This window comes from Echeneis naucrates, chromosome 1 (genome assembly GCF_900963305.1).
Source record: "Echeneis naucrates chromosome 1, fEcheNa1.1, whole genome shotgun sequence".
In the NCBI taxonomy this organism is placed as follows: domain Eukaryota; kingdom Metazoa; phylum Chordata; class Actinopteri; order Carangiformes; family Echeneidae; genus Echeneis; species Echeneis naucrates.
The window spans coordinates 19,410,882-19,424,636 of NC_042511.1; the positions used below are offsets into that span (position 1 = coordinate 19,410,882).

The 13,755-nt window shown below is 38.4% G+C and overlaps 2 protein-coding genes across 2 annotated transcripts; both read left to right on the top strand.

Moving 5' to 3' along the window:
* The first annotated feature begins 4,018 nt into the window (after positions 1-4,018).
* On the top strand, positions 4,019-6,895 carry LOC115047464 (solute carrier family 22 member 7-like). Its single transcript, XM_029508416.1, has 9 exons — positions 4,019-4,399; positions 4,625-4,728; positions 4,923-5,077; positions 5,195-5,363; positions 5,446-5,569; positions 5,697-5,806; positions 6,167-6,381; positions 6,480-6,588; positions 6,685-6,895. The coding sequence occupies exons 1-9, from the start codon at positions 4,019-4,021 to the stop codon at positions 6,893-6,895; spliced, it is 1,578 nt and encodes a 525-aa protein (XP_029364276.1).
* A 2,271-nt stretch (positions 6,896-9,166) lies between these two features.
* On the top strand, positions 9,167-13,552 carry LOC115039874 (solute carrier family 22 member 7-like). Its single transcript, XM_029497336.1, has 9 exons — positions 9,167-9,547; positions 9,682-9,785; positions 9,875-10,029; positions 10,154-10,322; positions 10,546-10,669; positions 12,470-12,579; positions 12,691-12,905; positions 13,079-13,187; positions 13,339-13,552. Exons 1-9 carry the CDS (start codon positions 9,167-9,169, stop codon positions 13,550-13,552), a joined length of 1,581 nt encoding a protein of 526 aa, XP_029353196.1.
* The last annotated feature ends 203 nt before the right edge of the window (positions 13,553-13,755 follow it).

A 13,755-nucleotide genomic window follows, 5' to 3' on the forward strand; every position in this document is an offset into this window, starting at 1 on the left:
GGTCAGTTAGGATTACAAAATAATCAGACATTTCCTCAGACTTTTAATTAATATTCCAAGTTAGAAACAAAACTTGAAATACTCCTACAACTAAGTGTTTACTTTTGAGATCAACAGATTTAAGCATTTGTGCACTTTCAAACATTTCTACATACTTTGCAGTTCTCTTGGTTATTCCTATCCCCAATAGGAAGTGCAGCTTTGGCCGCTCCGTCTCGGGCTGCCACCGCTCTAAATGGAATGGTATGTAATATCAGCGGGGAAGCAGCATTCACATCCAAGAGCATAAGCAAAACAATTGGGTGGCTGTTTTCCGAAGGCCTGTTTACACAGAGAGGTTTCTTTCCCTCCACTGCTCTACATCTATCACTGCACAAAATGTCAGCAGTGCAATGGAAGTCAGCATTTCCATTTAAGAACTAAAAATGAGCGCTTATTTATTTTATACATAGCAGAAATACTGGGCTTCCCTCTACCTAACTATGAGTCAGTGTTTGTTTTGATGTTGAAGTTAGGTTGCATAGACAGTTCATGCATAAAAAAATATGCCAAATTATTCCCTTGATTTGTTTTCCAATCAACTATGTATCAATTCTGCTTAAACATTGTTCTATGGGTTCAATCATCCAGTAAACCAGGTGCCTGAATATGTTGGACAAATCTGATATTAAATTCAGCAGTATTTGATCTGCATGCCTTTTTGAGACAAATAAATATATGTAAGCTGAAAACAGTGATTTTATAAAGTAATAGGAAGCAGTGAAAATAAAATTTGGCAGCCTTAAGAATTGAAATTCTTATTATTTCTGTCTACACAATGTAAATTTAGAAACTGGCATACAGGAAAAAAAAAAGAAGTTCAGCTCTCCTCTGCAGTTTGAAAAATTACAGGGCAAATTTATAAGGCAGACTGTTTACTCTCAACCCAACACATCCCAACATCTACCAGAGGGTGGTGCCATAATACAGCTTCAAAATATTTATTCAATTAACTGGACAGTTGAAGCAACAGGTCATGAACAGAAGAAATAATTTTTCTGAAAAACACCTAAATTTACATTCAAACAATTCCAATTTCATGAAATTGGAAAGTAAAATGGTGAAGATGAAAATGAGAAGGACACAATAATAGTGGTTCACCATGTTTCTGTCTGCGTTACTCTTGTTCTTTTGTTTATGTGAGCATTTGCACTAAATTTGTGCTGACAGCGTTGCATCAGGGTACTAAGTAGTTTATGAATATATCCATCTGTCCATGTCTATCCATAGGACTGTATAGTCTTGCTGCTGGTCCTTACCTCCATAAACTGGGACAAATCATTGTTGTTACAGTAATATGCAGCAACACCACTGTGCCTAAAAGGGTCAAGTTAACCAAAGAAAGTGAACGGCAAAAGACAAAAGTTTGCAGCACTTTTGATTTTCAGACTTTTATCTGTCCCCACTCAGTCTGATCAATCCTAAATGTATTCTTTAGGAGGAACGTAATCCAAAATACATTGCCAAAATACATTACATTTATTTTCAGCAACAAGAACAGAGTCCTAAAAGTCATGGTCTGGCATCTACAGAGCCTGAATCGCAACATCTTGTAGTCTGTCTGAGATTATACTATGAGACAAAGGACATCAAGACTGCCCAAATCGACAGAGGCCTGTGGCCTTGGATTGGGCTGGAATAACTGTACAGAGGGTGCCCAATTCACAGTGCTCCATTTAAGGATGTTTATATAATTGGTTTTAAGAGCTGTGTAGGCCTGAGACATGATACAATCATAATGTAATATCAGTTTATTGTTGTTTCCAGGTGCCCTGCCCTCGCCCAGAGCATCACCCCTCCCCCACACATGCAGCATGTCTTTATGTGGTAATTACTGAAATGAAGTTGGACTGTGGTTAAAATCTCAGACAGATTACATTAAATTGCATGTCATTTGCTGCATTTCTACCACTGGATGGATCCATAAAACTCCAGACTTTCTAAAGGCACAGACTCTTTGGCACTTAGCCCAAAGCCATGCTTCCTTTCACACTTGGTTCCGCTTCATTTTAATGCTTAAGACCATCACCAAACCTTGTTTTAGTCCTGCAGGACTTGCACTTTCTGCTTCCAAGTATGGCATTAAATCTAGTGTGTTGACTTATTTCCATGGAAACAGGGAGTCATCATCCTTGACAAATGAATGAACTCTTGGTCTGGGGGGGGGGGGCGACGCCTGCAAGAACTGAGCTCCATGGGATTAGATGTTTCCATATTACATCATTAGATTGTTGCTCTTAGACCATTAGTGAGAAACACACACTTTTAACAAGCTCTTATGATATATAATATTTTATATCTCACTCTGAGAACCTTATTATACTACAAAAATCCCTTATACACCAATACCATTAGCTCATATAAACAATGCAGTAAAAAAAATTTCTGTCATAGAAACAAGTGCATTGGAAAGTTGACAGATTTGGGCCACTGAGGGCAACACATTGTCCAGTGGAAAAAAATCACACATTTGGTGACCACTGTGATGACATGATGGTCCATTGCTAAATTATTTTTTTTATAGACATGCACATTAAACATGACCAAATTCTTTGGCAAATTAATAGCAGGGTGAATAGACCACTTGATTGGGGCTCATAAATAGCTTTACTGATAAAACTATGAGAGAGCCGCTATAATGGGACTGAAAAAGCTAATAAAGGGATTACTTACCAAATCCACCACTTATTGAAGTACCTGTAAAAGTTGGTTGAAAAGTGGTATCATCAGCAGATGCCCAACATCATTGGATATTCTAATTGCAGACCTTAAAGTCACCTGCCAACTTGTTCACGGTGTAGCTTTAGTCATGTCTGCTGCTGTTTTTAAAGAGAGAGAGGAGTATCTCCCCGCCCCCCACCCCCCACATACAGCTCAGTTAGCATCATGCAGTTCAGCTGCAGAAAGTTCACATAATGGACTTTTTCATAGCAGGAACATTTTAGACAGGCTAGAAATATACAGTTTGTCAGCATATGATTCAGTATCTATTAATGAGTAACACTTTCATTTAATTATTGGAATAATTGAATTAATTCAACTATTGAATACACAAGAATTCTGTCTTGTGCATAATCAACAAAGATACACTGAACAATTGTGTTATTTATTTATTTTTTTTCAAGCATGGTTAAAGTCTCCAGCAATGATTCAAACCCAAACATGTCAAATTTAGCTGCCAAAATGGATTAGTAAAATTCAGGATATTGCTACAGATATATAAAGCTGCTGTATGGTAACTTGTGAGGTAAGTCGTGCTGTTCTCTGACAGGATGCCCATACATGGCACTAAATCAGTCTTGATGGTATCAGGCTGCATTAACATAAATCATTAATTCTTTAGTCCTGATCTTAAGAGTATCTTTAACTAAGTGTGCATTTACGCTGCTTTTAATCTCCTGCTCTGACACAAGCAAAGACAACATATTTGACCAACCTTGTATCTACATTGTCCCTAAATTTCCCTTGCAGATCAGATCAGCTTAACAGGCCATTTCATCTGAATGCTATGATCCATTTCTGATGCAGTTCCACTGGCCAGTAGTGACAAGCTATATCAAAAATGTTTCACTCTATAAGCCTATGTACCTTATATTCTTCATTCCTATACTCATCTAGTTTTAGGAGCATCCCAAAATACATATCGAACTAAAACTCATATTGAGCACAATAATAATATCACATCTGCAGAAATGTGCATGAAAAGACAGAGAGGTTATCAGTGTGTTTAAACATTGCCAAGGTCTGATCTTACAAGATGATGATTTAAGGCTACATGCCCCTGATTAATAGTCAATGTCACTTTTGCATGTTTTAACAAAAAATCCAGATAACCATTGGCTCCTGATGAAAAACACAATTTGAATAACTAATTATTAACAAGGTGTTGGTAAATGAGTCCTGTTTTTATCTTTTGCCATTTAACTTTGCATCACTGTTCCGATATTTTTGGTCCCGTCGACTCCAGAGGCGCAGCGAAATGAAATTTGAAGAAATACTTTCAGAGACTGGTGGATTTGGAAAATTTCAAATCAAGCTATTCTTGATTCAGTTCCTCTCTCGAATTACTGTGCCATGCCACTTCCTGCTGAACATTTTCATGGCAGCTGTTCCTGATCACCACTGTAACATCAGTTCCCTGGATGATGGAGGCATTTTCAGGAATTTAACTCTTGAACAGAAGATGGCTGTTGGTATTCCAGTTGAGCAGGATGGGTCTCTGAGCTCCTGCCAGATGTTTTCACAGCCTAATTATCCAAATTTGTCAGGGTGGAAAAGTAGAAATGACACACCTGTTGTTGGCTGCCAGACAGGATGGGTGTACGACAACAGCATTTTTAAATCTACTTTGGTAACAGAGGTAAGTGCTGCGTTTCTGCAACAATTTAAGGAAACCAGCATTTGGAAACTTTTACTTAAGGAATAGATAAAAGAAATGAAATAAAAGTAAAGCAACATATATTGTAAGGTATTAAACAAAGAACAGTGAATATAATGCAAAAGTAAGAAGAATTTGTGAAATGTGTATTAAATATATTGTAATGTACATACAAATATTGTAATATTTCAAATATTTCTGCTACAGTGGGATCTTGTGTGCAACAGAAAAGGGATGAATAAGGCTACAGCCACTATTTTCTTCATTGGTGTTATGTTTGGAGCCCCTGTATTTGGGTTTCTCAGTGACAGGTACAGTTTTCAATTAAAAAACAACATATCTGAAGCATTCATAATTCACTGCAACAAATATAAGCTAAGATTAAAAAGTTATCTAAAAAGACAACAATGATAAGGGGAGGAAGGCGAAATATATATCATGTGAATTATAAATGTACATGTTTTGAGCAGTATCATTACTCGCAACTTTTACTTTTCATGACCAGGTTTGGACGACGTCCCCTTCTGCTCGCATCTTATTTATCATCCATGACATTTGCTGTGCTCAGCGCTTCCTCCACATCGTATGTAATGTTTGTCATCATGAGATTTTTCACAGGGATGTCACTTGCAGGAATAAGCATCATCTCTTTTGTTCTAAGTAAGTTTGTTGTACTTAAAAAATCCAAAACTTTACCTTAGATAAGAAAAAAGAACGTGTTTAAGCTTTGGTCTCACTTGTTTCTATGAATATGCTTTTGATCTGACATTTCTCCAGATGTTGAATGGTTTGGCATTGAATGCAGGACTTTCTCTGGGATCATTATTAGTCTTGACTGGACGGTGGGGAATTGCTTTCTGGTTGGAATTGCATATTTTGTAAATGACTGGAGGATGCTCATTTTGGCGGTGACCTCACCTCTGATACTGGCTGTCATTGCTTGGAGGTATTAAAACTTCATGTTTAATATTTTGCAGCATAAATTAGTGGCTGATGAGACACTGAACTCACAGTGTTTGTCACTTCAGGTGGCTGCCGGAGTCTGCGAGGTGGCTCATGGCTTGCGGGAAGGCAGATGCTGCTCATCATTACATCATGCAGTGTGCCAAGATGAATAACAGAACCACATGCATGACCTCCATAACACCAAAGGTACATTTCAGCATTGTATTTAATTTGGTTGGAAATAACCTGTAGTGAGAAAATGGTTGTGTTTTAAATGAGCAGCTGGACTGTATGTGCATGGGTGTGACCTGTGTTCTGTTCTGCTTTTTCACAGACATTATTGGAATCTGACGAGACCAAATATGAAGATAAAAAGTACACATTTGTTGATCTTTTCAGGACTCCAAATATAAAGAAACTTTCTATATGTTTGGGTATTGTGTGGTAAGTTTGAAGTTAATGTGGCTCGTTGAAGGAATGGTTAATCAGTTTCACAGGATACACCAGACAAGTCACGGACATACATAGATGAGCAAACATTCACACTGGACACTCAAACACATATAGGAAAATCTAGATTCACTAACTAACCCTACAGGCACTCTTTGGACTGTGTGAGGAAGTTTCATTCTGTTTTTTTTTGCAGCAGTGAGCTTATTACTAGTATCTGATGGCATCTGGTCTATTCAGCTGTATTCTTTTTTTATGGTGCTTTGCATCTTCAATCTGTGGTCTTGTTTTGCTTTGCAGATAAACATTTCATTTTAAATTTGAATTCATGGTGAAATTTCTCAAATTTTTTAGGTATGGGGTTGCCTTTACATATTATGGAATAAGTTTGAATATCAGTGGGTTTGGACTAAACCTGTACCTCACACAATTTATATTTGCATCCATCGAAATGCCAATGAAGATTGGTTTGTATTTCTTCCTGGAGAAAGCTGGTAGAAGACTTGGTGAGACAACGGCCTTGCTACTGACTGGAGTCTGTCTCCTTATCAACATGTTTGTCACGAAAGGTCATTAAAAAATTAATAAATAAATAAAAAATCTAATCTTTAGATTTAGTTGATATTTTGTTACTGTACTTTTGATCAAACTAAATGTTTTCCCTCAGATAAGTGGGTAATTCGTACCGTTGTGGCAGTTGTTGGAAAAGCCCTGTCAGAGGCCTCTTTCACAATCATCTTCCTTTACACGACTGAACTCTTTCCTACAGTCATACGGTCAGTCATGTCTCAATTTAGACCAGAATAATTGTCTGTACCGTGGCAGCAGACTTACCACAGATTAACATGGACCCCCTGGCTTTGTGTTTTCAGGCAGAATGGTGTAGGCTTCACCTCGTTCCTAGCACGGCTGGGTGTCTCCATATCCCCACTCGTCATGCTATTGGAGGACGTGTGGCATCTCCTCCCTCAGGTCACATACTGTGCTGTAGCGATTGGAGCTGGTTTAGTGGCTTCACTCCTGCCTGAAACATTAAACAAATTTCTCCCAGAGTTCATTGAAGACATTGAGAAACCAAGGTAAACAGGTAACAACTTGCAAAGAACATTATAGTAAACAATTACCATCCTCATGCACTAAAGAATAACACATAGTTAACTTGAAGAAGCCAGTGGATTTCAAGTAACCACTCCTTCAATGGATTATGCAGTTTATATTTTCCTGAATAGATTGTGTTTTAAACATTTGCACGTCCTTTACTGACAATAACACTAATTGAAGTTTTATCTATATTGCAGAGAACAATCAACAAGGAGGAAGGAGATTCACTAAAAAAAATCACTCTGACAGAGTGTTATCACAATTTATTCAAATCTGGTTAATTTTGATGAGTTGATTTTAAAATAATATCAGTGGCATATCGAAAAATACAATAAAATCTTAAACCAACAGTGTGTCTGGATTCATGTTCAACATATCCAAAGGTGTGCTGTCATAGGCTGAACTGAACAAACTGGACAAAAGAAGACAACAGATGAGAAGCATCACTTTACATTTACTTGTATGTGGAAATAATCCAAATGAAAACATGGCAACTGCCTATATTTAAATGTAGCATTTGTAGCACTTCTGTCATGAGATATTTCAAAAATAAGTTGGCTGCCCAGAGTAGTGACTTGCAAAAGCGCAGCTCCTCCTATGTTTGAAGCTAAATGGAGAAACTCTGTTTTTAAAATAGCTGCGTTGTCTGTGAAAGCCCATCTTATTTTTTTAATGGATAATCTGATATTGAAATTATATTATTTTTACAAGCCATGATACAAGAAAAGTATTAGGAAAGTAATCAATTTGCAAATCACAGTCCTAAATAAATAAATATTTTTTGGATTATCTCTGAGTTTATCTCCAGACTATGGGTGTTTCCTTTTTTTCATTTTCTTAAGGATGAAGTTTGGTTTCAGGAAATTCCAGTTATGTATCATTTTTATGACAATAATTCCTTGTTTCTGCTGAACAATTTCATCACAGCTGTTCCCCCTCACCACTGTGACATATAATTCCCTGAAAGATGAAGCGGAAAAATTTGTTGCTGGAAAAGGGGTTTGTTAGTATTCCAGTCGAGGAGGATGGGTCTCTGAGTTTATCCAGCTATTACCTGAGCAAGTGAGCAAAGGTCAACCACAGACAGCAGTTCATGTCTGACCTAAAGCCCAAGGTACATTTTACATTTTACATTTGCAAAACTATTTGTCTTTTTCACGGTGAACACAATAGGTCGAAAGGTTGAGTCAGGTTGTCCTGACTGGTCTGTGTATAATCTGCAATATGATTCATTTGCTTGTGTTTGTTATTGAAAAGCTAAGATGATGGTGACCTGATCTTACTACTGCAACAACAATGATGGCAACAAAAATGTAGGATGAAAATACATTTGAATTATTGATTAGCTACAAAAAAGAACAGGGAAAACATATTACTTGGTGTCATTCATCTTCAATTTCTACACATTTCTTTACAGAAATAGGAACACATCGGACAGTAATAGGAGCTTTGGGAAAGATATTTGCAGAGTCAGCTTTCATTACTGTATATCTGTGCACATCAGTGCTCCACCCAACAGTAATTAGGTCAGTAAATATATCTCTATATCTATATATATCTATATCTATATCTATGTTTATATCTATCTATAGATAAAGATAGATATAGATAGAGTGTTCCTTCATTGCCTGTTTCGCCGTGCCTGTATTTCCACTAATCATGCTTCTTTAAGGCCTGTGGCTCATGTTACCACACATTGTTTTCTTGGCTCTTCCTGCAGGGTTGGCAGCTTCTTTTCTTCGAGAGACATGAAACATCCATCTACCTGAGAGGAGTGAGGACATGGAACAGATGAGGTAGTTGTCCCTACTTGTCCATATTTAAAGCTAAATTGCAGTAAGTAGTCAGTGTAAGTCTGCTGGGGGGCCTCATCAAATCAGTCTCGTCCGAGTTCTCCCCTTTACATTTGAGGGTGTGTCCTGTCACTTTGTGAAGGAATCACGGTTTGACTACTTTATCCAAAATCACATTGTTTTAGTCACATTTCATGACTAGAAGATGACACATTTCACTAAAGTGTGGAATGAGGATCTTGCTTTAACCATTACCACAAATGGCTCACAGTCATCTCGACACATTATTGTAGTGGCTAACTAAAGTAAAATATTGACCATTTTAGTTTTAACATAGCGGCTCCTGGGACAGTCAGATACCAAAGGTTCCCATTCAGTTAATTTTTTTGTGTGCAGACATTGGCACTTGCCTAGTTTTTTTTCAATCCCAAAGGAACTTTACACACATTGAGAGATCACAATGAGGTTTGAGCATGTCCTTGCTGATATTGATGGCTTTGGGAGATTTCAGATAATGATCCTTACAATCAGCTTCATTGGCCGCTTCACACTGCCCTGCCACTTCCTGCTTAACAACTTCATAGCGGCTGTTCCCTCTCACCACTGCAACATCAACTTGCTAGATGATGGACCTACTTTTTGGAATTTATCACATGCAGAGAGGCTCCGTGTTAGTATTCCAGCTGAGGAGGATGGGAGTCAAAGCTCCTGCCGGATGTTCACAGAGCCTCAGTATCAACTGCTGAACAACTCCTCCAACGTCACTGATGTACCCTCAGTCCTGTGCTGGAATGGATGGGTGTACGACAACACCACCTTCAAATCTACCGTGACTTCACAGGTGACTGTCAACTTCTCATTTCTAAAATAACAAACAACATGCATCATTTCCACTATTCTGTAAACCATTTTTAACGGAGAAACCACTTGTTTCCAGTGTTAACTTGTCCTTCCCTCTTTATTTGCTTGCAAAAGTGGGACCTTGTGTGTAACAACAGAGGACAAAACAAGGCAACTGCAACCATCTTCTTCATGGGAGTGATGCTTGGTGCATTGACCTTTGGAAGTTTGAGTGACAAGTAACAGTTCACAACTTAAAAATAAATACTTATCTCATGATTCAACCAATAAGAAATTTTAACTTTGGAGACCTCCTGACTTTCTGCAGGTTTGGAAGAAGGATCATGCTGTTGGTGTCGTATGTGTCTGGGTTGCTTTTTGCCATTTCAAGCGCTTTTTCTTCATCTTATGTGACCTTTGCTGTGCTGAGGTTCTTTACTGGATTTTGCATCGTTGGCATTGTCATAGTCTCAGCAGTTCTCAGTAAATATTTTTTGCTTTGCAGACCAAACAACAAAATCAGAATAAAAACCAAATCTAAATATTGCAATGAAAAACCTTGATCCTTCCAGAGCAGTCTAAACAATTAGATTTTTATTCTTGGCAGATGTGGAGTGGGTGGACATTGAGCACAGGAAGCTGGTGGGAGTGATTGACAGCTTATCATGGACATTTGGGAGCACAGTATTTGTAGCTATTGCTTACTTGGCAACTGACTGGCGGTGGCTGACTGTTAGTGTCACATTCCCTTTAATCCTGGCCATTATCACCTGGAGGTATGACTCTAGAAATGATATCTAACACATTCAGCCCTTATTTACTGAGATTGTGGCTGGTTAACATCAAAGTGCCACTTGTATGGATTTAAACATGAAATTAGCGAGAATTACACTATGGATTGCCATTTCCCAGAAACCTATGGTAAATATTTCTCTAGCTGACATTTGTTGGATGTTTTTGACCTGTTATGTATTAAGACATCTTTTCCTTCAACTTCAGGTGGATGCCAGAATCGGCTAGATGGCTCATTGCAAATGGAAAACTGGAGCAAGCTCAGATGTATTTGACGAAATGTGCAAAGATGAACCAAAGAGAGGACTTGATTCACACACTTCAAACGGAGGTCAGCATATCTCAGAGTTAACTGTTAAGCTATATACAGATGCAATCAAAACTGGTCAACCCCAACTGCAATTTAGTTTGATTGGCTAAATCTACAAACTGTACAAGTGGTACACCAAAATCAACACAAAATGCCCCTTTTAATCACTACTGCAGTCTCAAAGTTATTGAACCCCCTCCATTATAAGCATCTTTAGTACTTACAGCACCGACTCCATTGAAGCAAAGCAGCCCCAAAGCATCACTAAGCCACCACCATGCTTCACTGTCAGAATATTGCTTTCAACGTCCATAGGCCCAAACAGTTCCAGTCCCCAAACCTCTGTGGTTTATTTATATTGTTTTGAGCTAACTGGATCTGAATTTTCTTGTACTTCTGGGTCATGAGTATAAACCTTTTGCGTAGAGCCTTTCAGCATTCAGATTGTACCTTACTATGGAAAATGAAACCTCATTGCCACCAAGTCTTGCTGCAGGTCTTTTAAAGTCGGTTGAGGGTTTTTGACCACCTGCCTCCTCCGGACTCTGGTGGCATCTGTTGACAGTATCCAGGTAGTCTAGCCACTGTTCCTTTAACTGCAGGAACATTTAGTACCTTTGCTATGTCTTTGTAGCCGTTTTCCTTGTTTGTGCAAGGCAATGAGCTCTTCTCTGAACTTTTTGGCCAATTCTTGACTTGGCCAAATTTTAACATGCAATCACACTCACAGTCAACACACCTTAGGTATTTGAGGTGTTCTAGCCTAAACACACCTGATGCACCTGATGCAACTAATGAAGCATGGTTGCATCAGGTGTGCCTGAGACCACACCTGATTTACAAATGTGTGCTCTTACAGTGGATTGAATAATTCTAAGTAATAATAATTCTAAGTAAAGCAGTAATTGAAATTGCGTGCTGTAGTGCTTTCTCGAACTATGTAAACAGTTTTTTGTGTGATTTGTTTAAGGCAAACAACTGTTTCATTCACACTTTGCCAGTAAACCTAATTTTTAGTCATGGTTGAATAATTTTGATTGAGGAGATGTAGGGACTTCAGTTCTGAGAAGTTTAGCAGTAGCTGTAGTTGTACTTATATCATACTGCTACATGCAGAGTTCTGTTCACCCTCCCTCTGTCTCTTTGTCTCTCTCTTTCCTGCAACAAACACAGTCTGTGAACTGAGCTGTTCACAATACTGTCTCAAATTTCTCAAACTTACTGGAGAGATGATGCATTTATTTACTGCAGCCTTTTGGCCTCTTGCCCCCCATCAGCGGATCCCAGGAATACCCTAATTCACATAAACAACATCCAAAATAAGTTGCTTTTCTCTGCGGTTGTGAAGCTCTAGTGTTTGTCAGCGGGGGAAGTTTACAACCACCAAAATGACAGAAATGGAAGCTGCATCAGCTGATAGTCAAACAAGCTTTCATAGACAATATCTTGCTCCCATCAAAGGTGGGCAGTAAATTACATGACGAAGGCAAGTGGGCAGCAGAATTGGTGTTCTGAGATCAGATTAAGAAGAGGTTGCGCTTGCCTCTCTTGCTAATTCATGCCTATTTTTAGTTGTAACTGGGTGAGCACTGCATGCTTTGCTAGCTCTGATGCATTACTGATGGATTACAGGAAGCATCCAAGTACTTTTCAGAGTTCATGGGGTGAAAAAAAAAAAAAAACATCTCTTATTCTCTTTTGCAGAGGAGAGGGGTAAAAGTTCTGCACTGCAGGTCTAAGTCAAGACATCCAACTAACAAGAAAACAATTGTTTTCTGTGAAAGAAACCATAATAATTGGTAATCCTTTTCACTTTTTCAGTCACTGTCCACTATTGTTGTGACAGATAGAAAAGACCGGACCTATTCCTACCTCGATCTGATACGAACACCCAAAATGAGGAATCTGGCTCTGCGTACTGGTGTGGTGTGGTCTGTAGTCCCACTGCTATTTTGGTCAATAGTTTTTGGTTCGGAAATATTCTTTGAGGACACGCAGTTGGATTTACTCTTTTCATGAACTTGCATTTTCTTTACCTCTAGGTTTTGTGTGGCAACAGCATTTTATGGCATCAGCTTTAACATCACAGGCTTTGGGTTAAATATATATCTTACTCAGTTTATATATGCTTTAATTGAGTTCCCAGCCAAAATATTAGTTTATTACTTACTGGATAAGATCGGCAGGAGATGCACTGAGGTGGGATCTCTGCTGTTGGTTGCCGTCTGTCTTGGAATCAACATTGTGGTACCTAAAGGTAGTGTAGATAATTATTCATTTTTAACATGACTTCAATCTAAGCCTTAAATTCTTTTGTTTCAATAACAGACCTTTCTGTTAATATAAATCACAGTACATATGGAACTCTTGTAGTTTCATTGCAAACAATCTCTGCTATCAAACAATAAGAAACCAATGTTCCCCTCTCAGATATGTCAGTTCTGAGAACAGTGGTTGCCATCATTGGAAAAGGGTCTTCAGCGGCTTCCTTTGCAACTGTCGTGCTCTACAGCTCTGAGCTCTACCCAACTGTTATAAGGTAAATATGTATTTCTTTAAATGTTATCTCACACTTTTTGTATTTTTATTGTAAAAACACGATTTCTTTTAATACTATATATATACATGTAGTTCTATATCAACATTGCATATAAACTCACTGTCCAGGACAATGTCTGAATGTCTTCCAGGCAGAACGGTATGGGCTACAACTCCTCCATGGCTCGAATCGGTGTAGCAGTGACTCCACTGATCTTGTTACTGGATGATGTGTGGAAGGTCCTACCCCAAATGGTCCTGTGCTTTGCAGCATTATTGGGGGGATTGGTGGCGAGAACACTACCAGAAACACACATGCGGTGCCTGCCAGAGACCATAGAGGATGTTGAAAAGGCTTACCAGTGAATGCATATGCAATGTGCACATTGTGCACAAGTCTTTCAGATTATTTTATAAACAAAATCCATGTTAAATCTGAGTTTGACAGTAACGAAGAACCAACACAGTAAACTGTTGGCTCTGTTTGTTTACTTGACCAAATCAATTATTGTATTTTATACATTATAATTTCAAAAAGGGCACAACTGCTGCAATGTCTGGTTTCACAA

What these genes read in the sequence shown, in the direction of transcription:
- LOC115047464 (XM_029508416.1), top strand. Translation starts at nt 4,019, where the DNA reads ATGAAATTTGAAGAAATACTTTCAGAGACTGGTGGATTTGGAAAATTT. An exon ending in TGACCTCCATAACACCAAAG is followed by an intron (nt 5,570 to 5,696) that starts GTACATTTCAGC and finishes GCTTTTTCACAG; the next exon opens with ACATTATTGGAATCTGACGA. An exon ending in CTCTTTCCTACAGTCATACG is followed by an intron (nt 6,589 to 6,684) that starts GTCAGTCATGTC and finishes TTGTGTTTTCAG; the next exon opens with GCAGAATGGTGTAGGCTTCA.
- LOC115039874 (XM_029497336.1), top strand. Translation starts at nt 9,167, where the DNA reads ATGAGGTTTGAGCATGTCCTTGCTGATATTGATGGCTTTGGGAGATTT. An exon ending in AATCTACCGTGACTTCACAG is followed by an intron (nt 9,548 to 9,681) that starts GTGACTGTCAAC and finishes TGCTTGCAAAAG; the next exon opens with TGGGACCTTGTGTGTAACAA. An exon ending in CTGCGTACTGGTGTGGTGTG is followed by an intron (nt 12,580 to 12,690) that starts GTCTGTAGTCCC and finishes CTTTACCTCTAG; the next exon opens with GTTTTGTGTGGCAACAGCAT.